This window comes from Rhamphochromis longiceps, linkage group LG15 (assembly GCF_057381845.1).
Source record: "Rhamphochromis longiceps isolate RC_006_pf linkage group LG15, R_longiceps_female_GT1.1, whole genome shotgun sequence".
NCBI lineage: Eukaryota > Metazoa > Chordata > Actinopteri > Cichliformes > Cichlidae > Rhamphochromis > Rhamphochromis longiceps.
The window spans coordinates 2,817,096-2,844,755 of record NC_140571.1 but is presented as its reverse complement, the minus strand read 5'-3'; the positions used below and the strand labels follow the sequence as shown (position 1 = coordinate 2,844,755).

The 27,660-nt window shown below is 42.0% G+C and overlaps 1 protein-coding gene and 1 pseudogene across 5 annotated transcripts in view; both read left to right on the top strand.

The window, feature by feature from the left end:
• nrxn3b (neurexin 3b) overlaps positions 1–27,660 on the top strand; it is a 334,694-nt gene that overhangs the window by 78,623 nt on the left and 228,411 nt on the right. For all 5 annotated transcript variants that reach the window (XM_085382343.1, XM_085382342.1, XM_085382344.1 and 2 more), the window contains 3 exons: positions 938–1,099; positions 16,994–17,432; positions 27,237–27,620. In XM_085382343.1, coding sequence (XP_085238469.1) covers positions 938–1,099; positions 16,994–17,432; positions 27,237–27,620 — 985 coding nt within the window. The remainder of the gene's footprint in view (positions 1–937; positions 1,100–16,993; positions 17,433–27,236; positions 27,621–27,660) is intronic.
• On the top strand, positions 11,955–13,176 carry LOC146651791 (ADP/ATP translocase 3 pseudogene; annotated as a pseudogene).

Sequence of the window (27,660 nt, the reverse complement as noted above, 5' to 3'; positions counted from 1 at the left end):
TCCCCGTGTGTGTTTTCGTAGCATGCTGGTGAACGTGACGTTCTGTGTGTTTTGACTAACTCCGATCACCCTTGCCCCCGGGCCCATATGCGTAACATATCCAAGAATAAGCAAACTGATCTAGGATTATTGGTCTGGTGTAGTGACACGGGCACTGCAAAGCATGACACCTGAGCTAAACCTGATCAAAGATCAGCATGAGCTATTCTGAGAGTGTATATGAATATGGGCTCTGGTCTTGATTGTGCATGAGCGCAGCAACCTGTGTGGCTTGCTCCAGCTTTGTATGGCACCATCGATCCACTTACCCCCCTTACATGTCCAGTTAAGTGTGTTTAATTTGCCTTCTAACAGTGATGACCTTGGTTTGCACATGGACGTGGTGTGAAAAGCCTTCCCTTTGTTTTGCATGTGCGTGGGTATATACATGTAGTCGTCTGCAAGAGAGGTGAGAATGTGAAGATGGTTGGTGTGAGAGAGAACGTGTGGAACAAGTGAGGACGTGCGTGTGCACGTCTGTGTGTTTAAGTGCAGTCACATAGTGTACTGTAAATGTCTGTGTCTGCAGTTACAGATAAATCCCGAAACCTAAGACAAGTGGAATCAATTTGTCCTTGGTTTGAACATTGTACTAACCCTCCCCCAACCTGAAGTTTCAGAACCAAACCTAGAATCCATTCTCTTACTCCCATCAAAGATAAAGAAAATATGCCTCTGCCATATTTTCTTTACCTGTCCTGTGAATCCTATGGCAAAAATTCCATTAACAAAATCAAAAAACGCTGTCTTATCCAAAGGTTCAATGAAAAACCAACCTATCGTCAGGAGTCTTATAGCTCGTTTTGAATGCAGACCAAGGAAGGAGGTGTGTTGTATCCACAGCATAGAATCCCAGAGTGTAATAGCTTGGCTTTGGCTATGTGTTGCCCCTCAACAGGTCACAATATCCGTCGACGGGATCCTCACCACCACTGGCTACACCCAGGAAGACTACACCATGCTGGGATCCGATGATTTTTTCTACGTGGGTGGGAGCCCCAGCACTGCAGACCTGCCTGGATCTCCAGTTAGCAACAATTTCATGGGCTGTCTGAAAGAGGTAGGAGGGGCTCGAATGGGAAAATAGGTGCATTATCAATTAGCGTACCATGCTGGTACTTCACGGTCACGCTCTCTCAATCTGCGCAGTTGTTTTCAAAGTGTACAAAATAATAATCATTATACTGGCCCTGAAAGGAAAGAGAAGAAGAAAAAAGAAAATTACATTATCAATTAAAGCTGCTGAGTTGGCAGAGGGAGTATCAGACTTTCAATATTCACCCCCTTAATCTAATTCATAACACTTACTGCAGTTTGTATGTGAGAAAATATTCCAAAATTGCTTCTGTCACATGTAATTTGCAGCATCAGCTTAGAATTAGAATTCAACTTTATTGTCATTGCACATGCACAGGTACAGGGCAACGAAATGCAGTTTGCATCCATCCAGAAGTGCTTTAGTGATATAGATATATTACAATATATATTAGCAATAATATAGATATGCGAGTATATTACAGAAATGGGTCTATTATGGTATGTTATAATGTACACGGTATGAAGTATGTTGTGAATATTCTATAACTATAAGTATGTACAGGCTGTAGTGAGTACAAGCTATGAACAGGATATAAATATGAAAAACTATACAGAATATGAAATAAATAACTTTACAGAATCTGGGATATACAGCTATACAGAAATGGGAACTATGCAAGTTGTAAACAGTTGTAGGATTAAAAATTATCGAATGTACAGAATGATTATTTACACAGAGCTATACAGTAGTGCAGTTAAGATAAGTGAGGGTGTAGATAGTTTCTACAGAGGCTATATAAAGTGCTAGTGGTTGTGAGTGGTGGTTCAGTCCATGTTATTATTGTGTTTGAGGGTACAGTTGTCCATTGTGGGTGTGTGTATGTTCAGTCCATGAGTTTAACGTGGGTCAGATGTCAGGAGGCAGAGTTCAGGAGTCTGACAGCTGTGGGGAAGAAGCTGTTCCGGTACCTGGTGGTCTTAGTCCGGAGGCTCCTGTAGCGCCTCCCAGAGGGCAGGAGGGTGAAGAGTCCATGTGATGGGTGACTGGGGTCTTTGATGATTTTCCCAGCCCTTTTCAGACACCGCTTCCTGTAGATGTCTTTTATGGCAGGAAGTGGTGCTCCGGCGATGCGCTGGGCAGTTTTCATGACCCTCTGCAACGCCTTCCGGTCCGAGGCAGAGCAGTTCCCGTACCAGACTGTTATACAGTTGGTCAGGATGCTCTCGATGGTGCAGCGATAGAAGTTCACCAGGATGTCTGAGGACAGGTGGTTCTTCCTCAGGGTCCTCAAGAAGAAGAGGCGCTGGTGAGCCTTCTTGACCAGCTTGGAGCAGTTGGTCGTCCAGGTGAGATCCTCGGAGATGTGGACTCCCAGGAACTTGAAGCTGCTCACACGCTCCACAGCCGTCCCCTTAATGTGGATGGGTGGATGTGGGTCAGCATTCCTCCTGTAGTCCACGATGAGCTCCTTGGTCTTCTCGGTGTTAAGCAGCAGGTTGTTTGTGTCGCACCACTCAGCCAGACGATCCACCTCCTCCCTGTAGGCGGCCTCATCGTTGTCACTGATGAGGCCAATCACCGTGGTGTCATCTGCAAACTTAATGATGGTGTTGGAACCATCAGCAGGTCTGCAGTCGTGGGTGAAGAGGGAGCTTGAGTGCGCTGCTAAAACGCCTCTCAATAGGCGGCAATCTGAAAGAAATATTTGCTTATGATGAAATACGAAAACGCATTGTTGTTTTGGGACATTTAGAATGTATTTGCTGGCTCTTTGAGTTTGTTAGAACCAGAAGACATATAAAGTACCCCATTATTTTTATTCTGCTCACCATTACTTATCCTGCAGCCAGTAATAATAATAATAAAGTGCAGGCTGGTGGCTCTTCATGGCTGTAAAAAAGTCTGCATTGATTCCTGCACTTCAGCAGCACCGTCAGGAATAACCTTCGCGTTTTACTTGTGATTCAGTTTGTCTTTATATGATGATACTTCTTATTATAAATTATATTTTATTGCTTTTTTAAAGGTATTTCTGAGCTCTTACTGGGCGGTTACACTATTCTGTTTGAAGGCTGTACTTTTCTACACTTAAAATATCTTTTTCTGTTTTCATATGATAACATTAAAGCTGCTGCTTTAAACTGTTGAAATGACAGAAAACCAACTCCTCATGATGGGAATCCTACCTGAAAACTGTTGCCATAGTTATAGCACCAGTGCTGAAAACGTGAATAACAACAGTGGCTCTGAAAAGATGCAGGCAGTCGTTCAGTGGGGGATATAATTATTTAATCCCCTGCTGAATTTGCAAGTTTGCTCACTTACAAATAAATGAACAGTCTCTCGTTTTTATGCTAGTTTCATTTTAATGGAGAGAGACAGAGGGCGCCAATATGGAGGCCGAATTCTGGCTGTGATATAGGGGATCAAATACTCAATACTAATTCCGTACATAATACTTATGTTTCTCTCCATTAAAATAAAGCTGCCATAAAAATTAGTGACTGTTCACTTATTTGTGAATGTGTGAAAGTGAGAAAACTTACAAATTCTAGCAAGGAGTCAAATAATTATTTCCCCCACTGTACATAAAACGCTAATTGTGGCTCCACGGTGTAGTGGTTAACACACTCTTCATCTTAGACATGAAAGAGACACATTCCCAGTGTCGGTCCCTTCCCTAGATGAACGCGAGGGTTGCATTAGGAAAAACATCTGCCATAACGACTGTGCTGAATCTAACATGTCCAAAATGTCGATAGGGCTGATTTCTAGGCCAATATTAGCCATTTCCTGGTGCGTTAGTATTTTGGATTGTTATCTGTGTATCTGTGGTTTGCCATAACATGCAGTATTTCAATAAGAGGTAACTATTAGCTGGTATTTTATTATTGTATCTATTGGTATTACTGTTTCTAATGGCAGATGCATGAAAATTAAAACAATAAAGAGAGGACAGGAGAAACACCCTTCAAACGTGTTAAGAATGTTGACATTTCCCAGTTTTTCCACCAGAGGGCACTCTGTAACATCCCTGCTGGCAACGTGTGTTTGGAAGCCACACACAGCGGACACAAACACAACAACCAGCTAACTCTACTTGGATAAACAATGACACATAAAACTGTTTTAGGAAATCTGGTTATTTTTCATGGTTCTGATATATCCAAGTGTCAGGTTGTTGTTTCTTGGTCCAAAAAGAGATGCCAATGGAATAGTGACTTAAATTGGAGTTTATAAAGGCCAGCAGGGAGCGACTCCTTCGGTTGCCCAAAAAAATACAGTCGTATAGAAGACTATGAGTCATTTGGCCTACAGCTCTTTTGACCTGTGAACCTAATGAATTTTTTCGGTGAGTTTATGATCTCAATTACGAATTTTAAGCGTTATTGAACACATCATCATGTCCATTTTGTAAATTATGTTCTCATTAGTGTCCAAAAGGATTATAAAGCAGATCATGCTTTAGTTCTATGATTGACAAGTTATTATGTGAGAGTGCAGTGTCCCTCAGTTACCCAATCAGATACATCAGTCCCTTGTCATATCCTATTTCAAAGCACCAAGATGGCGAGAACCAAAATATACAGCTTTAGACTAGAAAGTGAGGTCTCACTAACCAAAGGGGACCTCCCCGTGGCTATCTCCATCAGTTTTATCCAGTTTATGGAAATATTATACAACCTCATTTCTCACAGGACTCACTCTATCCTCTCATCTAGGCTGTTTTTCTCTTCCATTACAATCTTCTCAATTTTGACAAGGGCTAGTAAAGTGTATGATGTGCTGGCAAACTCACTGGGCCACTGTCCAACTTGACACACACGCACAGGTTTGGGTGACGGATAAGGGGAAGGTCACCTTGTCTGGACTGTTGTATGTTTCGACTGAGTGGCTCAGATTGCTGTTCCTTTAGTCATTACCACCCTGGCTAATGCATCCCTCATCAGCCCTCAAAGTGCCATGACCCTTTGTGTGTGACTCTCACACACACAGATACATGTTTATGGAACATGCTGTATGATTAAATAGTTTTCAAGCTTTTGATTGATTGCCAGTGTTTGTTTTAGCACCAATGTGCCAAAACGATACACAGTAGAGAGAAGAGGACTTATTCTACTTTATTTTTATAGATTAATTAATGCATTAATGGGCTACCTGGCATGAAGCAAGAAGGAATGATCCAAGTAACCAAAGCACACATCCTGTTATAAAAATTCTCTTCCTAGCTGCGTCGTGTTTCCATGAAAAATGAGCATCAGTATGTATATTGTCTTTTTTGCAGCCTGTGAAAATCTGTTGATGTTTAGTTCTTGACAGTACTTTACAAAGCATGAAATATAAATGAGCAGTTTGGCCAGTTTGCTGCAAAGCAAGTCTCTCTACAGCATTACCGGTAGTCTAAATACAGTTCGAATTTTTTGTATCAAAGCAACACAAAGTGGATAACAGTAATATCTGACCTGTGTGATGGATATCAGGGAATGTACCTGGACCCACTGTGTTTTTTCCAAAGCTTGCAGTTCAGTGTTTGACTCATTAATTGAATATTGATTTGTGAACACAAACGTGTCTCCTGTGCTCTGCAAGTTTGGCATAATTGTTTGGATTTCAGTCAAGACGGCTATAATCGAAAGAAGAAGACGAGTATTTGGCAAGAGCTATGACACTGATTAAGTCAGGAGGAGCATTAAAGAGGAGCTGGTGTGGATGTGAGCTGCAAAGTGGCTTGCAGTTGTGCAAATTGCTAAAGCAGCTTAAATGTTGCTCTTTATAAGATTCGTGAGATTTGCAGAATGGATGTGGGAGCTGATGTGGCTGTCACCAAGATCAGCTGAGCTCCAGGATTGCAGCTGAGTTTGGTTTTGTGTTTTTGCTTAATCTGATTGTAGATTTCTGGGTATATTTCATTACCATTGGTGCATTACCTTGAGAGCCAGTACACAAGGTATTCAGTAGGTACACGTGTGCATTCTGAGTGGCTGCTGGCAGTTTGTAAGTGAAATAAGGTGACAGCACTGTACAAAGCATGAAAAGAGCTATTCAGTGTTCAGTAACAAAAACCTTATGATTGCTTCAGAAGCAGAGAACGTTCACCTTCAGAGTAAAACGTTGTGACTTACTGCTGCAAACTAATCTGCCATCGTCCAAAAGTTGATTCTGTTCATCTGGACGTTTTCAGTGGGAGAAACGTTTCGTCACTCATCCAGGTGACTGCAGGTTTCCCCAACCTTAGAAACAGTACATCTGCATAATGACTGAAACCCGCCCACTGAAGGAACAATAGGCTGGGAGGTCAGTTCCTTCATCATGATTATGCAAATTGTCATGACCATTGATCAACAACCACTGATCAAAGTCTTACAGTATTGTAAGATGGCGATCTGCCAGTGACCAAAGCAATCACCAGGAGGTTTTTGGTGCAGCACCCTCTTTGTGACCTCCTGCAACCACTTGCCAAACGGTTGGGGAATGCACGTTACTAGCAGCAAGTAGCTGTCAGGAACGCGATGACTGGTCTCTACATCTTTGCCACTGAGGTCACACCAAGTCAGCAAAGGTTTTCAAATACAGCAAGTGCTGGAGCCGTGCTACCTAAGCGTGCTTACCCTTCTTCAGATGTAGGCAAAAATGACAAGCCCACAATACTTTATTAATAATGTATACTTTATTAATCCTGTAGGAAAATACTTAGTCCTCTGCATTTAACCCATTCACTCAGTGGGCGGCTACCGGGGAGTAGTGTAAAAGCGGTACCTTGCTCAAGGGTACTTCAGGGTAGCCATTCGCTCATGGGGCAGACACTCCACCTACTGAGCTAACCCTGCCCCCTAAAACTGAAGGGCCATGGGTAGGAGTTGAACCCGCGCCGCCCACTGTCAGGGCGCCTGCTCATCTTGCTTGAGCTAAACCGGCGCTCGTTAGCCATGTGTGTTATGATTACTTGTCGTATCTCAAACCTCAGTCAGTCATTTATTTCCCAAAATTGTCCACCCTGCTTAAAATTATTTATACATTAAAAAAAATAGAAAAGTATATGAATGAACTGTGTAGTATAATAGCGCTAAAGCGTGAAAGAGTTCCCCCGCCCATTTTAAATAAAGTGATTAATGACAACGAGCAATACTTACTACTTGAAGCTGGATCACTCTGTTTGGGGGGTTTGGCCTCTACATAATAATAATAATAATAATAATAATAACTTTTTTATAGGCACTTTTGAGACCCTCAAGATCACCTTACAATAGTACAATAACAGTAAGAACAATACAATATAATAAAATATTGTACTCCATAGCAAGATTGGATTTCGGAAATATTTTTGCCCTTTTTAGAAAATAAAATAAATAAAATCTACACGTTTGCTAGGAGGTCCTTGTTGGTACATAAAGAGACAAGGATCCATTTAAAATCTTAACACGGACAATGCAAATCTATTATTCTCTGTTCTTCCACCACTTGTCGAGGAAATATCTTTTTAGCTGTTAAATCTTCATCAGCGGTCATCGGCTAGTTTCTAATTGGAAACACCCCAAACACTGTCTCTGAAAAACGCCACCGAGCTTTTAAAGAAGCAAATTTGAGCCGATAAATAGCTTGCATGTTTCCTGAGCCATGACGCGGGGACGGTTGTATCAGCATTAGCTGGCACTTGAGTGTTAGGTGCACAGAATCACGAAGTGATTCACGGTGTGTTTGGTTAGTGGTAGTGTCGTGTGATGCTCAAGTGTTCATCATACATAGCTCCATTAAGTGGGCACGATGCCAGCTGCTACTCAGCACCGTGCAAATTGCTCACAAGTGGCACCCTGATCTCCCTTTCATACTCTTATTCATTAAAGGTATTTCTTTGATTGTTCCATTAGTCCCACATTGTACGCATGTGTGCATTTCCCCTGCGTGTGCTCCCTGTGTATCATCCCTTTGTCTCTCAGCCTCTCTCTTGTTGTCCGTATTTATTCCTTCCTGCCCCCTCCGCCTCTTCCTGTGGATTCAATATCCCCACATAATGAGGGAATGATTCAGTTGAATTTGGCCCGCTGCTCAGATCAAGATGCGTCAGTGTTTCTGTCTGCGTGTGTAATGTCTGGCTCGAGCACTTTGAAATGCTGGTGAAGCAGGAATGTTGGTCTCTGTTCATTCTGAGACTTTTTAGAAATTTTTTTCAAAGAACACCTTTTTAAGCTGATGAATACGCTGGTGGAGACGTGTCGCCACAGCGAGCAAATGCTTCCTTTTCTTGTCTGATAACAAAAGAGATGCCTGCGTGCTGCCATCACAACCCCTGTCCTGTTCAGTCTTCGCTGCACTCATCTGCGCCCGTAGGCTACATAGGATCTCATCCATACACGATGCAAGCACACATGTCCCACCCACACTCGTGTTCCGCCATGTGGGCTGCGGTGTATCACGTGACCGACTGGCCAGCGGGCACACTCTGGTCAGCCTGATGTTTGGTAGTGCCGTGCAGTCTGTGCCTTCTGCAGCCCCTTTGAACTCTCACTCCAGGCCCCTTCAAGCACAGGGCGGCACTGCGTAGTGGCAGACTATGGGGGCGGCTGGGGAATACAGTGTCAACCCTGTCAGGAGAGGAGGAGCAGCATCCAAGAGGTGGAAGCAGAGAAAGAGGATGTTGAGTAACAATCAGGGAAGCAAGTATGTCAGGCTAGAAAGTGGGAGTGTTAAAAAAAAAGAGAGGAGGTGGGTGACAGAGTGTAGGAGAACAGAAGTGAAGTGCAGGTGGAAAGGAGAGAAAATCAGGATGGATGGACATGGAGAGTATGATGAGTAAGTGAGAAAAAGAGAAGGGGCAAGAGACCACTATTTGACATTTGAGAGAAACGATGTCGTCATCAGTTTTGTGTTATTCACTGCTGTATGTTCAGGCAGTGCTTCTTTCCCTCTATTACAAATGCAAATGTCACCCTGTCCTTTTAATAATTTGACTTTTTTTTAATATCTCCTTCGAGGGGAACAATGATGGATGGGTGCAAACAGAAGACTTTAATGGAATACCTTCACCTTTCCCATCACCCGCCCCCACAGGGCTAAGCTGTGCCACTGGTAAACAGTTTCTGTTTAGAGGATTTGGCTCCAGGTGACACCTTTTGTACAAAGCACCTTATGCGCCCGAAACACAGGCTACCTGTAAATCTTATATAATGTGATAAAAATAAAATTGCTGAAAGATATTTTTAAGTTCTACAACCACTTGCTCGGGGAGAGCACAGTTGTGGCTATGATAACGGCGAGCATTTGAGAGGAATGATGTTTTTAGAGTCGATAAAATTAGATCTGTTTTGTAACTCTTTTGAAGGAGTGCAGCTAAAAACAGATGTCGTTTTTTTGAGTTATTTGGAGCCATTTGGTAACACGGGTGAAATTCTGTACTTGTTATGTATGAATACAATACAGAAATCGAGTTCACGACTCCATGCTTCAGACTTTGCTGAAGTATTTCACACATGATGATCCTGTGCAGACTTTGTAAGGTGCAACCCACCACCATTTATAATGACCTATAAATGGTGGTGGTCTCTGTCACATAGAGACTAACAACCATCTGCACTCACATTCAGACTTATGGGTAATTTAGATTTACCAATTAACCTAACCCTAATACTTGCATGACCTTTAACTGTGGGAGGAAACCAGAGTACCCAGAGAGAAGCCACTGCAAACAGCCAGACCTTCTTGTTGTGAGGTAACCACCACCATGCCACCGAGATGTCGATCCAGGCTTAACAAAAGTAGCAAAGCTATGACTACAGGGCTTTTCCTTTTTGTCCTCGACAGGTTAAACCACAATAAATACCAGTAGCATACAGATGGCGTGTGTATAGTTGTTTGCCTCTTATAACCCTGGTGATTTTCCTGTGGTTGGAAATCTTGTGTGATGTTGTGAATTTTGTGAGTCCAGGCAACTAACTAGTCTCACTAGATTGCATCATGTTATCTCAACAAGAACAAATTAAGTTGTTGAATTTCATGCAGATCCTACATGATTTAATTATGTCCACCATAGAAACGTGAAACTATTTTGTTCAAACTACAAGTTAGACTTTTGTAAATGTAACAACCACCCAATTTACTTTTTTTCAGTGTATCCTGATATTCTTTGATGAGTAATGATGCAGAAGTATTGAAAAATATTGATGTTAACACTTGTTAAAGATCATTGACTGACAGGGATAACAAAAATGTGCATGTTAACTGTGACGCAATTGATATAGAAAACTGTTAAAAAAATGTTAACAAAAATACCAGAATCTCAAGCACCCGGAGATTAGCTTGTGTGACGCAAGCCCAAAGTGTACAGTGCTGCAACGCTTTAATCAGCTGAAGAGCAAAAGTGTGATCATAGATAAAATGTTTCAGGTTCAGTATTTGACAGATGACACAGCCGAGTGGATTTAGGTCAGTAAGCTTTAAAAAAAACTAAAAAACACATTGGTTAAAATCTGTGGTCAGAGTCAGTGAGAGTCCTCTATGCTGCACACGAGTAGTGAAATGTGCTTAGACTGTAATAGTGATAGCATGCTGCAGTACAGGAAGGATTGCATGGCACAGGTGGGTGGTTTGGGTGTTGCCCTGAAACAGGAGGGATACGACTGATTTAACAGTAAGCATCTCTAAAGCGCCTCTGATGAGCACAGTGTGTACACAGGATGTGTTCAAGCACAGCACTAAGTGTAGGTCGTCAGCATTCGGTTCTTCATAAAATTCTTGTAGATGTCCTCATAACATTAAAGCAAATAGACTTCTGTTAAAAGTGATGTCCCGTCATGTTTAAGGCTGAAAAACACTCCTGTGTGATGTACAGTATATGCAGTTAAACCACTCAACTTGTACTGCTTTTGCTATGGTGCCACTTTTGACTGTTTATTTGACTTGATGCTGCAACAGAAGGAAGTGAGAGACTAACCATCCCCACAGGTGTAACTGTCAATAGTGCTGAGGGGGGGTAGCCATAGAGACAGGGCTTTCACAATGTCATATCTTCACTTCACAGTTATCTTGGTCAAAAAACGATAACAATAATGAAATACCAACATTTTAAAATGAGGAATAATTGCAGTATTACAGTCAAATTTGGTGAATTAGTTGAACTAAAATTACAATAAAATACGAGTGCTTGGTGCAGAACGGTATGCACTGCAAAAAAAGGACAACTGCACAGTTATTTATGATAATATGTGATATGTGTTACCATCATTTGTATGGTTGTCATGTCATCCCTGCACGCAGCCAGAGGACAGTATTTTAAACAGGAGGGTCAGTAATGACTCCATGACCAAGATCATGTGACAGCCCAAACAGGAACGCCTCCCTGTGGATGCTGCAATGAATAATGCACCATGTCAACAAACTGAAGCGCTGTGCCTCAGTTTTGCCACATTAAGGGTTCGCCCAAATCATAAAATATCTCTCCCACGGAGTTACCAATTCATTATTTCTTGAAAGACGTGTCTCAGAAATGTCATGCTTTGTTACTTTGAGAATCACAATGCTACATTTGCACGCTGCCTATGTTAAATGCACGTGTGACAAAACATCTGTTTGCTTTCCGCTTTGCACTTTGACTATCTCGACAAACAGATTGTGTGCATGTCTGTGTACATGGCGGCTTGTGCGTTTGGATCTGTTCACATCCAAAAGAATGTACTGGTTTTGTGGGTCTGTGTGTGCACACTTGAACAAATTGCCATGTCCCCCTGCGAGGCTGTCTTTGTAAGTGTGTGAATGTTGTTGTGTGTCTTCACTGCACTTCACTGGAATTATCCTGCTCCTTCATTAACACTAGGGTAAATCAGCAGCTGACAGCACCTGTGTTTGGGGCCGAAAGGACATGAGCACTCATCTAAAGTAGATTAGGCCATTTCAACCCCACCAACAGAGTAGCTGGACGGCGGCTGATAGCAACTGAAGATGAGTGAACAAGCTATTTCCTTTGCCAAGGACTTCTTGGCTGGTGGTATCGCCGCTGCCATCTCTAAAACAGCTGTAGCTCCCATCGAGAGAGTGAAGCTTCTGCTCCAGGTGCAACATGCCAGCAAACAGATTGCGGTCGACAAGCAGTACAAGGGCATCATCGACTGTGTCGTTCGTATCCCCAAAGAGCAGGGCTTCCTCTCTTTCTGGAGAGGAAATCTGGCCAATGTCATCCGATACTTCCCCACTCAGGCCCTAAACTTTGCTTTCAAGGACAAGTACAAGAAGATTTTCCTCGACGGCGTGGACAAGAGGAAACAGTTCTGGAGATACTTTGCGGGTAACCTGGCATCTGGCGGTGCCGCCGGAGCTACCTCCCTCTGTTTCGTCTACCCCCTCGACTTCGCCAGAACACGTCTCGCCGCTGATGTCGGCAAAGGGGGCCACGAGCGTGAGTTCAAAGGTCTGGGAGACTGCTTGGTGAAGATCTTCAGGTCCGATGGCCTTAGGGGTCTGTACCAGGGCTTCAACGTTTCAGTACAGGGCATTATCATCTATAGAGCTGCTTACTTTGGCATCTATGACACAGCAAAGGGCATGCTTCCTGACCCTAAGAATACGCACATTATAGTGAGCTGGATGATTGCTCAGAGTGTGACTGCCGTAGCTGGTCTTACGTCCTACCCCTTCGATACTGTCCGTCGTCGTATGATGATGCAGTCTGGACGCAAAGGAGCTGACATCATGTACACGGGCACCATTGATTGCTGGAAGAAGATTGCACGCGATGAGGGCAGCAAGGTCTTCTTCAAGGGAGCCTGGTCTAACGTGCTGAGAGGCATGGGTGGCGCCTTTGTGCTCGTCTTGTATGATGAGCTTAAGAAAGTCATCTAAGATGGTTTTGTATGTTCACTGTTCATGTTGTGAAGTTTAACTGTAACATATCTTGTACATTTGGAAGGACTTAAATGCCGAGCTATATTTATAGGGACCAACTAGTATTTTCTACTAGTTGTACTGGGGGAATATGTTATGCACTCTTCTCTTGGCCCATTCATTTTCTTTTTTGTTTTGCCCCTTACCAGAATGTCATTCCCTGAACACAGGAACCTTGCCAGTAAGCGAGAAATAAAGGCAACCTACAGAGTGAAAAAAATAAAATAAAATAAAGTAGATTAGGGAGGAGAGCGTGTGTGTGTGTGTGTGTGTGTGTGTGTTTGTGTGTGCGCGCGCGTATGCGCGCATACACATGCCTGTTTGTGTGCACAAAGCTTACACTTCCACCAACCTACCCTTGCTCTGTACCCTTCTTCTTGTAGCTTTACTGTGTCCCAATCAATACTCAATCCGTGGAGGATCTGGACTTTATGGAGCTGTTACAGTCCCCCTGTGCGTGCATTATGAATGAGCCCCATAAGGCTGTTGGCTAAAAGATAGCGTAACAAAGCACAACAATAACAAAGGGAAAGATGAAGCGTGTATAGCCGCAGTAGTCCATTCTTCTGTTATAACAAAATTTCGATTACATTATCGATCAGCCTGCAGCGGGACGGACGAAATCATAATTCCAAAACAGATCAGGGATGGTTGATTGGAAGATTATCGCACCCTCGAACAACACCGCTGCGCCTCGGAGAGTTTGTAAAGACTTCACACTGTCAAGAAAATGAAGCCGGAGGGCAAGTTAGTCATGAGTTAAACAAACTGAGGTTTTCAGAGCACAAGACAAACCGTTGTTCTTCGGATAGAAACCTGAAGGAATCTCAGGGCTTAATTCCTCTTTCCATGTCTACTTGTTATTTCTCAAAGATATAGACATAGTGCCTTGGAACTTTGGCAAGTTTGAGCAATTTACATCTAAGAACTGCACAGTCACTATCCCTGTACTATTAAAGAAAAAAGTTCTTCATTGCAAATGAGTAGCATTAAAGCACCTCTTTCTTCTTCTTTCTCTTTTCATGTAATATTCAGTTTGTTCTCTTGCCCAAGAGTGGTCTTAAGCATGCCGGAATTGGAATCCAAGGTATCGGGCTTCAGACGAAAACATGGTAAAAACGTCAGTGTTTCAGAGAGATCAGTAATGATGGTTAAAGCTCAAATATGTTAGAGCTACAGGGCGGCTGCAGCATTTCAGTATTAAAAAAAAAAAAAGAAATTCAAAATCATCCCCCATTTTTCATCTGGCGCTTATCATCATCTCAGAACGTGCGTTGCATTTACTTGGGTAAGTACAGCAGAGCAACAAATGTTGCTGCTGATGATTGATAATTACCAGAGAGCAAAAAAGCACAAACAAAAAAATCTCTCAGATCTCTCAGAACTGAGTGGGGGGCAGAAATGACCCCCCAAGCCATGGGTCATATTAGCATATTTAGCATATGCAAACACTTTATTGCTTTTTACTGTTTGATTTATTGCCTAAACCTTCTTCTGTGTAGTACGGAGGACCAAAGCTGCCAACATCCAGAATAAATAAAATGCCATGCATTCTTCGTGCTCACTTCTGTTCCGCCAATACGTGAGGACTTGACCCTGTGGCGTACTTCGAATTACACTCTCCCTCGTTTGTGTAGTGAAGCAGAAAGGCACAAAGACATAAATAACTCTGAGGAAATAAATTGGCAAAGAAATAAAAGCATGGCTAAGTAAACGGGGGCATTAATGCAAAAAGAAATAAATACAGAAGCAAATTAAAAGAGGAAATGTATTTTTTCTTGTTTTTGGCAGGATGGGAGACAAAAAACCTGATTTTGACATGTTGCAGTAAAAGGAGAAAAAAAAAGCACGGGATTAATTAACGATGGCCCAGTTCCATTAAGTGTGCCAGTAAGCCATGACAGTGAACCAGTGTACACAAAAGCATTCGTTTAAGTCATGTCTGAAGCACCAAACAGTTTCTAGAAAATACTTCGTACTTATAAGCTTTTGCTTTTATTTGTTTTATATTGGAAGTACTGGGGACTGTGTGTTTGACAGATAAGCATTTGGATTTTATTTTTATGTATTTTTCATACATGTTACTTGTACCTTTGCTTGCATTGCAATTTTTTAGCATTCCATCACAAAGGTGGGCGCAGTAATAGAAATGCAGTTTGAAACTACTCGCAGTTATTACATATTAATTATTTCTTTGCCAGTTACATATTTATATAAGTGTATTTATTGACATATAAGATAATCAAAACTGCTGTTAGGAAGCAGTTAGTACCTATTAGCTATTGACGTTTGTGTCTAAGTGGCAGGTGGGTTACACAGTGGCCTTAACACTTTGCATATGACTAGATAGCATCTGCAATTTATAGCCACCAGCCTGTGTTGTTAATGTTTTTTTAAATAATTTTTTAAAACAAATACACAACCTTTGCTTTTGATTAGATTGAAAATTTAAGACTGGGTGGGCCTGGTTATCAAGTAGTTTTTGAGTAGTTTTAAGTAATCTAAGAAACCTCTTATTAACCCTCACCTGTAAAAGGCTGTGGGGGTGTTGTTGTCACGCTGCTAGACGGCCCGGCGGTGCAAGATTTTGAATGCAATAAGTCAGAGTTTGAAATTGATAACATAGGTGTATCTACTAAAGGCTGAGGGGTAGCACTGGCGGCTACCAGTATTCCCAAAATGTATCTCAGGCACCTTTTTCCAGTTTGTGTTCTTACTGAAAGTTAAAGCCACAGGTCTATACCCCATGAACTCTCATTTTTACAGTAAACGTCTCAATTAAATCGCTGCGTTGTGTTCCAGTTGGCTTTGGTTTTCTTTGTTAGTGTACTTTTGTTTTCTCTTGCTATTCTGTATAAATGTTCATTTTTAATTCAGAGGGTTTCTTTTACTGTGTATTTGAAAGTCAAATCACCTGTAACAGTACATAACCAGTGGATTAACAAAGCTTGACAGTGAGCGTATTTTGTTGTGTTCATGTTCAGGAGATTACATGTGGTCATTAACTGCACTGACATCTGCACAGACACACACACACACACACACACACACACACACACACACACACACACACACACACACACACACACACACACACACACACACACACAGGACCCCATTTGACCTTTTTACTTGTGTCTTGACATGTTTGCTGCCCTTGTTCTCACTAGCTTGTTGTTGGAGCTTGTTGCCTCCCCCTTAACACACAAACACACACACATTACACCCCTCTCAACCCCACCCGCTCCCCTCCTCAGTCCTCCTCAGCGCTTGGGTCACCTGTGTTGATTTACTGTCAAATCTTCCAGGATTATCAGTAATCCCACAGAAGTACAATCTGTTGGCTGACAGCTGTGCTCGCTCTAACAGTGTTGCTGTTTCCTGCGCATACACTGCCCTATATACCCGAAAAAGCCTCTCTTCCTCCTCAGAAAAAAAGAGGGAAAAAAAACATTAATTTTCTGCATCAATGGATTCCAATTGACAATATTCTGCAGCCAATATCTGTGGTATTTTGTTGTATTTGACTATAATGTGGCGCTGCTTTCTACTTTGATGGATTAGAGGGTTGGTGTAAATTTATTGCTGGTAAATAAATATGATATTGGATATATTCTCACACTGTCACAGATCCTCCTGTGGGGTTTCACCCTCGGTTTATCAAGGATGGTCTTTTTGAATATTACAAGAAATGACTCGCTAATAATTTAGCCATCACGTCTCACAGTTCAGTCAGTGAGTAGGTGTTCAATCAAGCCCAAAAGAAATAGTCGTGCATCTCCTTTTTGTCATAGATGAATTGAAGCGGGAATAGAAAAATGACTGAGACAATCAAAGCTTTACATATATATTAGTTTTATTGATCCAGCTGCCCTTTAATTTGCAGTATATAATAATGTCAACATGATGCTATACTATTGCACTTTGAAATGAACTGCAATTCATTTCATATACTGAAACATTGGAAATAAGCTTTGAAAAAGGACGAGAAAGTACAGTAATCGTACAGGATTCTTGGTGATCGTTTCCCTCATATATCTTCCACAGGTGGTGTACAAGAACAACGATATCCGCCTGGAGCTCTCCCGCCTCGCCCGCATTGTCGACCCCAAGATGAAGCTCCAGGGTGACGTGGTCTTCAAGTGCGAAAACGTTCCCACCCTCGACCCCATCAACTTCGAGACCCCGGAATCCTACCTGGCCTTGCCAAAATGGAACACCAAGCGCGTGGGCTCCATCTCCTTCGACTTCCGCACCTCTGAACCCAACGGGCTGATCCTCTTCACCCACGGTAAGCCTCAGGACAGGAGGGACGCGAAGGGCCAGAAGAACAACAAGGTGGACTTCTTTGCAGTGGAGTTGCTCGATGGAGGGCTCTACTTGCTGCTAGACATGGGCTCCGGGACTATCAAGGTCAAAGCAACGCAGGCTAAGGTCAATGACGGCTCCTGGCATCATGTGGATATCCAGAGAGATGGTCGCTCAGGTAAGGATGAAAGAAAAAAGACGGATAAAGGTTGAAATGTCTGTTTTTGTGTTTTTAAGTTATCTGTGCTGAACTTTCACAGATGTTTAACATCCCTGTTAAATCAGCTCTGTGCTTTGAGAAGGCACAGTGGTCCTGCCATGTCACTGGTGTCCTGTTTTCTCTGATACATACACAAATACACAAGAAAAAAATGGCTTCAGTCAAAAAAATTGAACTTCTGCTTCAGCTCAAACCGTGTTGCCTTTGGCTGAACGGTACAAAGTATAAATTTATAGGCAGAGAACTAAAACATGGTCAGAAACAGAGTAATAAATACAGAAGAAAAGAGAATTGCAACTGTGCAATATTTACTTATGTAATACACAGTGAAGCATATCTTGTTTTGTTCTATTGCTATTGGGACTTTTCTATTTTTAAGCAGTAGTCAGCTTTTTAAAATGCCAAAAGAATTAAAGACAAAATTGCATCTTTAATGCAAAGACATCAAGTTTACATCCACTCACCATGGGCATGGATGGAATTTGGATTTTTGGATTCTAATGATTTCTTTGAACTGTGCTTTTTCCAGGCTGAAATGACTGCACGCCATACATCTTTAATGAATTTGAAAAGCAACTCTTTCAATTTATTTTGGATTTTCTCCACTCCACACAGGGTCAAAAGCATACATACACACATCCACACTGATATTTGTGTCACTTAGCACCAGACACTTTTGCCATGAACAAGTTTCTGGCATAATTCTGGCTGGATATTCATTTGTTTTTTTCTTAGCACATTTGGTAGAGTTCATTTAAATTCATTGGTTTCATGGCACAGACCCAGCTTCAAGCTTAGTCGAACTTGAAAACTGTTGATTTTGGAGCACAGGCTTCTTTCTTGATTGGTACCCGCTCAGCCCACGAAGGCGTGGACAAACTCTTGTCACGTTAATCTGGATAAAATCCAAATCTTTAGTGAACATGCTGAGACAGAACATGACACAAGGAAAAATACTTGGAAACACAACTGGAAAGCTTGACTGCACAGTAGACGAAGAACGGCAGGTGACAGAGCATGGATATATTATATGTGTATATAAATGAACAGGACAAAGTGAATCTGACAGCAGTGCAGAAACATAAATGCAACCAAAATCCAAAAGCATGGCCAAAACTGCAGAACTGCTCGCTTGACTGTTCACTCACATTTTGCAAAAACTGACACACTCTTCAGTCAATTACAAACAAAAACTAAAAAACCTAAAATAGCAACTACAAATAGGGAAACATGAATTCATTTGCATAACCATTTATCTCTCAGTTGACTACAGTCTTCGTAACACTAGTGAAACTAGCTTTGATGTAATGAAATTGCTTTGCTTCAAAAAATACAACTTGTGCATACTTACAGTGAATTATACCAGCTCAAATGTTGCAATGCTGCAGTGATTCTACGTATTCCAGCTTTTCCTGCATCCCCACAGCGAGATGATGGAAACCATCTCAATATATTAATACAAGCATTGATTTATTGCCAGGATAAAAGTCGTATCTCTCTCTAGATAGCTACTGAGTCCATTTCCTCTTACCTACCGCTATCTGGATGTTCTCTGACCTCATAACATGGGCAAATACACAGAAAGTACTAGAAGAAGATTATATTAGAGAAAGGGGCTCGAAACTTCTTTCGCCTTGAGCTCCGAACCCAACACAATCTCTGCATTAGGTGAGATCCTCCAGAGGACTTGGTTGTGTTAGACGGCATTACAGCCCATGTTATATATCAGATTAGAGCAGCCAATTTAGCCATGTGTCAGAGCTCGCTGCTTTGATTAATCACCGGCACAGCCCCCAGTGCGATAGCAGAGTAAAAAGTAGGATTTTCAGGGGGGAAAAAAGAGGAATGAGACAGATATATGGATACCAGACTGAGGGATGGTTAAGAACAGCCATAATCACACTTGTGGCTTGAGTGAAATGTTAATAGGAGTTGCAAGTGAATTAAATTTTCTGTCCACAAAGAGCTATATCCAGGATCTCTCTCTGAAGGACGGCAAGGTGAATATAACATAAAGTGAGAACTCACAGTGCACCACTTTCAGACAAGCCAAGTTTAGGCTTTGTAGTGAAAGTGATGTTTTCATCTGTTGTGTCCCTCGCATTAAAAAGAGCTGATAATGAGCTGCGGGTAGAGGCAGTGTAGTAGAAAAAGAGCTAATGAACCTGTTTATTTCTTCCTGTAAGTTCATAATCATCGAATAAGGTCATAAAAGTGTTAAAATAATTAAAAATCTTGACATAAAATATGAATATATGGCCTTGGGTAATGACATTATGTATGCATGATGTTTTATAGACACGCAGAGCAATCTGGGGGATTTTTATGGAGTTTAAAAAAAACACACACACAGAAAAGTCTATAATTTGGGAGACAAACCAGATTCTCTTTGCTTACCTTTGAGTTTGTTATTTGTACGTCTAACACCAAATGTTAACTTGAAAAGATCTGAAGTGTGAGGAAAATAACATGAACAATATAACACAGTCTACCACAGCACAAAAAGAGTGTCTCGTGACTGCAGGGGTTATTTCACCTGTTGCATTAAAGTGCAGCTGTAAAATGTGATCTATTTCCTCTGGACCCATTGCTAGGACAACGCAGCAAAGAACCAGTGTTAAATCTTTAGGCACTTTGTTACTAGCAGCCTGCCACAAAAACACATAATTTGTCCTCATTTCTTTAGTTGAAAGAAAGATTACACAGTTTGACAGGCATATAATGGTATTTTTGCACCGGCAAGGTTATTTCAAATAACTGTTATTACAAAATAACAAGTGGAGGAAGAAGTGGCTGGCCTTAAAGGGTATCTGCTGCTGATGAGTCGTATCTGAAAGTCATATCCTCAAGAAAAGGAAAATCCAGCAAAAACCTCACACAGGACCTGATGCATCTGACCTCCAGCTGATTAGATAGATGTGAACCCAAAGGCAGACGATGGAAACAGAATCTTATTTTAAATTGAAAGTGTACCGTTTATTTTGGCAGAAACACAAAAACACGGATTTCAAACCAAACTGGGGAAACTAAGGCAAGGCAAGGCAAGGCAAGTTTATTTGTATAGCACAATTCAACAACAAGGTGATTCAAAGTGCTTTACAGAGACATTAGAAACAAGAACAAATAAAAAGCATGATTTAAAATTGATTAAAACAAGCAAATAAACTAACTAACTAATTAACAAACAAACAAACAAACAAACAAACAAACAAAACAGTATATAAAATCAAAACAGATAAAATCAGAACAGTAGATAAAATCAGTAGTTAAATGTAAGTTTTGAAATTTAAGCTTAAAGTGTGGATTTGGTGCTTTATTCAAATGCAGCTGAGAACAGGTGAGTCTTCAACCTGGATTTAAATAAACTGAGTGTTTCAGCTGATCTGAGGCTTTCTGGGAGTTTGTTCCAGATATAAGGAGCATAAAAGCTGAATGCAGCTTCTCCGTGTCTGGTTCTGACTCTGGGAACTGATAAAAGACCGGATCCAGATGACCTGAGGGATCTGGAAGGTTCATACTGGGTCAGGAAGTCACTGATGTATTTTGGTCCTAAACCATTCAGAGCTTTATAGGCCAGCATCAGAACTTTAAAGTCTATCCTCTGACGGACAGGCAGCCAGTGTAAAGACCTCAGAGCTGGACTGATGTGGTCCACTTTTTTGGTCTTAGTGAGGACTCGAGCAGCAGAGTTCTGAATGAGCTGTAGTTGTCTGACTGATTTTTTAGGTAGACCTGTAAAGATGCTGTTACAGTAATCAAGCCTACTAAAGATGAATGCATGGACTAGTTTTTCCAGGTCCTGTTGAGACATCAGATCTTTTATCCTAGAAATATTCTTGAGGTGATAGTAAGCTGACTTTGTTATTGTCTTAATGTGTTTTTCTAAGTTTAGGTCTGCATCCATCACTACACCCAAATTTCTCGCCTGGTTTGTGGTTTTTAGATGTATAGATTGAAGTTCTCTGGTGACCTGTAATCGTTTTTCTTTGGCGCCAAAGACTATTACCTCAGTTTTGGTTTTGTTTAGCTGGAGAAAATTGTGGCACAACCAGTCATTGATTTCCTCAATGCATTTACCAAGAGCCTGTACAGGGCCTCGGTCTCCTGGTGACATTGTGATATATATTTGTGTGTCATCTGCATAGCTGTGATAGTTTATTTTGTTGTTGTTTATAATCTGTGCCAGTGGGAGCATGTAGATGTTAAACAGAGGGGGTCCCAAGATGGAACCTTGGGGAACTCCACATGTGATACTTGTCTGCTCAGATGTGAAGTTACCTATTGATACAAAGTATTTCCTGTTTTCTAAGTATGTTTTGAACCAGTTTAGTACAGTTCCTGAAAGACCTGTCCAGTTCTCCAGTTGTTTGAGTAATAGGTTGTGGTCAACTGTATCAAATGCTGCACTGAGATCCAGTAAAACTAGGACTGACATTTTTCCACTGTCTGTATTCAGACATATGTCATTAAACACTTTGGTCAGAGCGGTTTCAGTGCTGTGGTTCTGTCTAAAACCTGACTGGAAGGCATCGTAGCAATTATTCTGTTTTAAGAAGTAACTGAGCTGTTGAGAAACTGCTTTTTCAATGATCTTACTTAAAAATGGGAGATTTGAGATCGGCCTGTAGTTGTTCATTTGTGTCTTGTCAAGATTGTCCTTTTTCAGTATAGGTTTGATTACAGCAGTTTTTAGTGATTCTGGAAACACGCCTGATAATAAAGAAAAGTTGACGATTTGTAACAGGTCTGACTCTAAAGTCTTTGAGACCTTTTTGAAAAAACTTGTTGGCAGGACATCTAAACAGCAGGAGGAGGAGTTCAGTTTACCTAAGATGTCCTCCAGGTCTTTGCTGTTAATAGGTTGAAACTGTTTCATGATGTTTAAACAGTTTTTTGGTGGACACAGTACATATCCTGGATCTGCTGTTGATGTACCAATTGCTTGTCTAATTTTTTGGATTTTGTCTGTGAAGAATTTGGCAAAGTCATTGCAGGCCATGGTCGAATGAAGTTCAGCTGCCACTGACACAGGAGGGTTTGTTAGCCTGTCAACTGTAGAAAATAAGACCCGAGCATTATGGCTGTTTTTAGTGATGATGTCAGAGAAGTAGGACCTCCTTGCATTCCTCAGTTGTAAATTATAATTGTGAAGTTTCTCTTTATAGATGTCATAATGAACCTGGAGGTTTGTTTTTCTCCATCTGCGCTCAGCTTTCCTACACTCTCTTTTTTCATTTTTCACCAGTGTGGAGTTTCTCCATGGAGACTCCTTCCTTCCTTCACCTTAATGGGAGCAATAGTGTCCATTACATTTAACATGTTAGCATTGAAGCTATTGACGAGCTCATTGACTGACCCTCTGGACAGGTCAGGTGTTAATGGGAAGACCTGGTTAAAAATTGCACTACTGTGTTCAGTTATACACCGTTTTGTGATCACTGTTGTTGATATATTTGTGTGGGCTGAGATTTTACTTTCAAAGAAAACACAGTAATGATCAGACAGGCCCACATCAGACACAGTAACCTTTGAAATGCTCAGGCCTTTGGAGATCAGTAGGTCAAGAGTGTGTCCTCTATTATGTGTGGCCTCTGTTACATGCTGAGTCAGCCCAAAGTTGCCCAGAGTGTTACTCAGGTCTTTAGTCCCTTTGTCCTGAGGGTTGTCCACATGAATGTTAAAATCCCCAGCAATAATTACACAGTCAAAATCAACACAGATCACAGACAGCAGTTCACTGAGGTCATTAAAAAAGTCTGTGCAGTATTTGGGAGGCCTGTAAACATTAAGAAACACAACTTTGGATGGGGCCTTCAGCTGTAAAGCCACATATTCAAAAGACTGAAAACTTCCAGGAGATAGCTGCTTACATTGAAATGATTCATTAAATAAGACAGCAACCCCTCCTCCTCTCCTGCTCGCCCTGGCCTCACTGATGAAACTGTAGTTAGGAGGGGTCGTCTCGATGAGAACAGCTCCACTGTTACTTTGGTCCAACCAAGTTTCAGTTAAAAACATAAAATCAAGGCTGTGCTCAGTGATTAAATCATTAATTAAAAATGTTTTCCCAGCTAAAGATCTAACGTTTAATAAAGCCAACTTAAGTGTTTTAGAGGTATTACTTGTCCCCTCGTGTTTGGGAGCAGTCTGTGGCACACAAGGTATGTTTACTATGTTTAAAGATCTTTTAGAGTGCAGCTCTCTGTGTTTTGACCAGGCCACAAGTCTCCTGTCACCTAAAAGTACAGAAATTTTAAAACCTTCTAGTAAACAGGGTCCCAGCTTCTCCTGGGAAAAGTCACCACTGCCATAATCCTCACAGCCCAGACCCTTCACATATCACATATCAGACTGCGGAGACAGGGCATGAAGAGGAACTAAGGGGGGCGAGGCTGGGCAATGTGACTTCGATTGCTCTGTTGAGGGTGGGGCTCGATGGCAAACCTTTGGCCGCTCTGGTGGGGGGTTTATGGGGGACAAAAAGGGATTGGGACGGGGGGTAGATCTGAGCCCAGCATTGACCCGCTCCATCATCTCCTCAGTGAATTTCAGGTGTGGGGAGGAGGGAGAAAGGGAGGGGGAGGAGGGTGATGGCCTGTCAGGGGTTTGGGGGACTGGGGAAGGTCGTGGTCCCTTGTCCTGGTCGTTGGTATTGTTGAGAGAGTTGGAGGCAAATAGGGACCCCTCTTCTTGCCTTCGATGTCTCTCCTTTCTGAGGCTCTTCCTCAGATGCCTTAGATGTCTTTCCTTTCTGAGGCTCTTCCCGGGTGGGGGCAAATGGAGCTCCTCCTCAAGGTTTCTGCTGGGCTTTGTCTGTTCTTGGAGTACTGTTTGTTCCTCTTTATGAGATAACTCCTCGTTTATCTCAGCCTTGGCACCAAGCACAGATGGATGACGTATGGAATAAAACAAGTTGGAGGTGAACAGTTTCACCCCTGACTTGTTAAAATTAAATCCATTTGCTTTGAACAGATGCCTGCGTTCCCAAAAAATATTAAAGTTGTCGATAAAATGCACTGAGTGGGTTGTGGTCACTGATATAAGCCATTTATTCAGTGTAAACAACCTGCTGAATCTCTCGTCTCCTCCTCTGACCGGCGGTACAGGTCCACTGATGAATACAGCTGCATTCAGAGAGTTTACAGTATTTAATAATCCGATAAAGTCCCGTTTCAGAACCTCCGACTGTTGTTTGGACACATCATTTGACCCTGTATGCAGAACAATGTTTGTCACAGTTGGATATTCATCTGCAATTTGAAGAATTCTCTCCTTCAGGTTGTTGACCATATCGTTAGGAAAGCAGAGGACTTTAGTGTTCTTACCGCACATCCTTTGTACATCCTTTACGGCAGAGTCACCCACAATCAGAGTTTCAGGCCTAGCCTTTAGCTTTCCCTGTGGTCTTTTGCTATTCAGCAGATTTTCAGACCTTACTTCGCTACTTTTAGATGGATGGTTGTCCGATATAGATCCAGGGTCCTTTGATAGTGGAGCAAATCTGTTCTGCAGTTTCACATTCAGTTGTTTTGGAGGTTTGTTGTTATTCTTCCTATTCACGGTTGTCCAGTCCTGTTTCCTCCCGTATACAGGGGTAGAAGAGCTTCTCTGTCTCGTAGGAAGTGAAAGCCAGTCGGTTTCAGAGAATTCAGCTCGCTGTGCCCTGCCTGTGGTACGTCCTCCCCCTTCCAGGAGACATGATTTATGTCTTGGTTTTGCACCAAGACAGTCCAAGGGGGGATTATCACTTGAGGATTTATAATAATGCACAGAGTCTACTTTCTTGGTCATGTTATCTGTGCTCCTTAGCTGTGTACTAGCTTGCTCATCGCCATTGTTTTGAATCAAAGGCAAGGTTGTTTCATTTCCACACAGTCCATTTACCTCCACGTTTACTTCTAAGCAATGAATTTTTGTCTCCAGTACTGCAATCTTCTGCAGGAGGCTGTGGTAGTCATCTGTGGAGAGGGAAGGCATCTTGTTGCTAGTTAGCCTAGCGGTTAGCCCCTTTCCAGGCTATTGAGGCTGCTCGGTGCCCAGACGCTGTAATCAGGCTTCAGCTGTGTCTAGGCCACAGACACACGGAGCGCTGAGGATAAGGTAACTATAAAAATGTTGCTGTTTCTGTTAAGAACACTTTAGTCCTAATGATCTATGAGTGTCCAGAAGCTATCGCAGGTAAGCTCATAAGGAAAAAAGGGAAAAAATCAGCATAAAAATCAATAAAATCAATAAAAGAAGCAAAGCATTAAAGAGCAAAGAGATGAAGCGTCCACACTCACAAAACTAAGCAAAAAAACCACTAAAACCAGGGGGATGGAAACCAGGAGGGAAACACAGCTAGTGCTAATCACACACACAGAAACTGAACACACTATACACAAGACAAGGAACTATCCAAATAAAATTGGAAACAGGAAACAAAAACAGAAACGCAGACTAGACACCAGAGCTGTGGAAGAGCAGACATGAAAACTTAACTAGACGTGGAACACAGGAGGAGGCACAGTAACAAATCTGGGAACAAGAAATCACTAAATACAGGAGAACGTAGGGAGCTAGAACTACAAGAGACTAAACCATGGAAAACACTAAATCGAAGAATATACAAAACCCAGAAAAACACAAACACTGGGTCCCAGACTCAGTACCATGACATCATGAGATTTTGATCCACCTTGAAGTGCAATCTGGAATGCATCTGACTGGCAATAGCTTCTGTAGATAGAAAAACACACAGTGGAACACCATCAGTCATTGATTGGCCTCCCCAGTGCCCAGACCTGCATATTACTGACGCAGTGTGGGATCATGCTGACAGAGAACAGAACAAAAGGCTGAAATGTCCAAAGAAGAGCTTTGAATGCCTGGAGAACTGTTCCTGAAGACTACTTAAAGACGTGACATAAAAGCTTGGCTAAGAGCATTCAGACTGTGTTGAAGAATAAAGTTGGTCATACCAAATATTGACTTTCAGGCTTTTACACAGTTTCTGCCTTAAACACCGTTTTTCCACGTATGTTTGTGCATCTTTCAATAAATCGTTACACCTTTTGTCCTTGCAAAATAAAAAGAAATGAGGAGTTTCTAAAGTGTTTTTCGGCAGTACTATATGAGCGATCGTTGAGTGTCCACAGGTGCAGACAGTGACCTGCTCTGTAACCTTTTCCCAGGAGACGAGTAGTTTTGTCAGATTTGAGGGTTTTTTTCTTTGATTTTTTTTCGTTCAGCCTTCTTTTCTGTTATTTGGTGACACAAATAGTTTCCCTGAAGAGCTTGTTAAAGTCTGTGATCAGTGCAATTTTGGCTGCCAAACATAGGTTTGCACCTCCACTTACTCAGCCCACATCTTTAGCACGGGGTGGTGTGCTGCGCTATTTCTATCTTTCACAATTTTGCTGAGTGCATCTCTACTTTGTTAAAGCTCAAGTACAAAATTACAAAAAGAAATCTGTCATTTTCAGCTCTGTCCTCACCTTGATGAATGAAAAAAATGACTGTCAGTCTCTTTGAAAGGTTCTGGAAAGAACTATAGACTAAAGGTAATAGATGTTACTTGGGTTCAAGAACTGTAGCTGAAGCAAGCAGTGTTTTTATTTGTCAGCCAGTAGAACATGGCAGATCACTTAGACTGTAAAATACGAGGCCTGCTTTGAAAAACACCACCAAGAAACATGTCAGAGTGGATACCCCAGCATTTTTCTAACACAAGTCGATTTAATGATATTTTATTTGTCAGTAATCGCCTTTTCCCCCCTTCAGGCATCATTTCAGTAAACAGCCGTCGGACCCCTTTCACAGCCAGCGGGGAAAATGAGATCCTGGACCTGGAGGGGGACCTTTATCTGGGCGGTCTGCCTGACAGCCGAATGGGCTTGGTGCTCCCGACTGAGCTCTGGACAGCTATGCTCAACTACGGCTATGTGGGCTGTGTTCGGGATCTGTTCATCGATGGCCGCAGCAAGGACATCCGGCAGATAGCTCAGTCGCAGAACATGACCGGCATCAAGTCTTCGTGTAGTAAGGTGACGGGGAAACAGTGTGACAGCAACCCCTGCAAGAACAACGGGGTCTGTAAGGAGGGCTGGAACCGCTTCATTTGTGACTGTACCGGGACCGGCTTTTGGGATAGTACCTGCGAGAGAGGTGAGAGTCCTTTCCAGCCACTTTCTGCGTACTGTTTGTC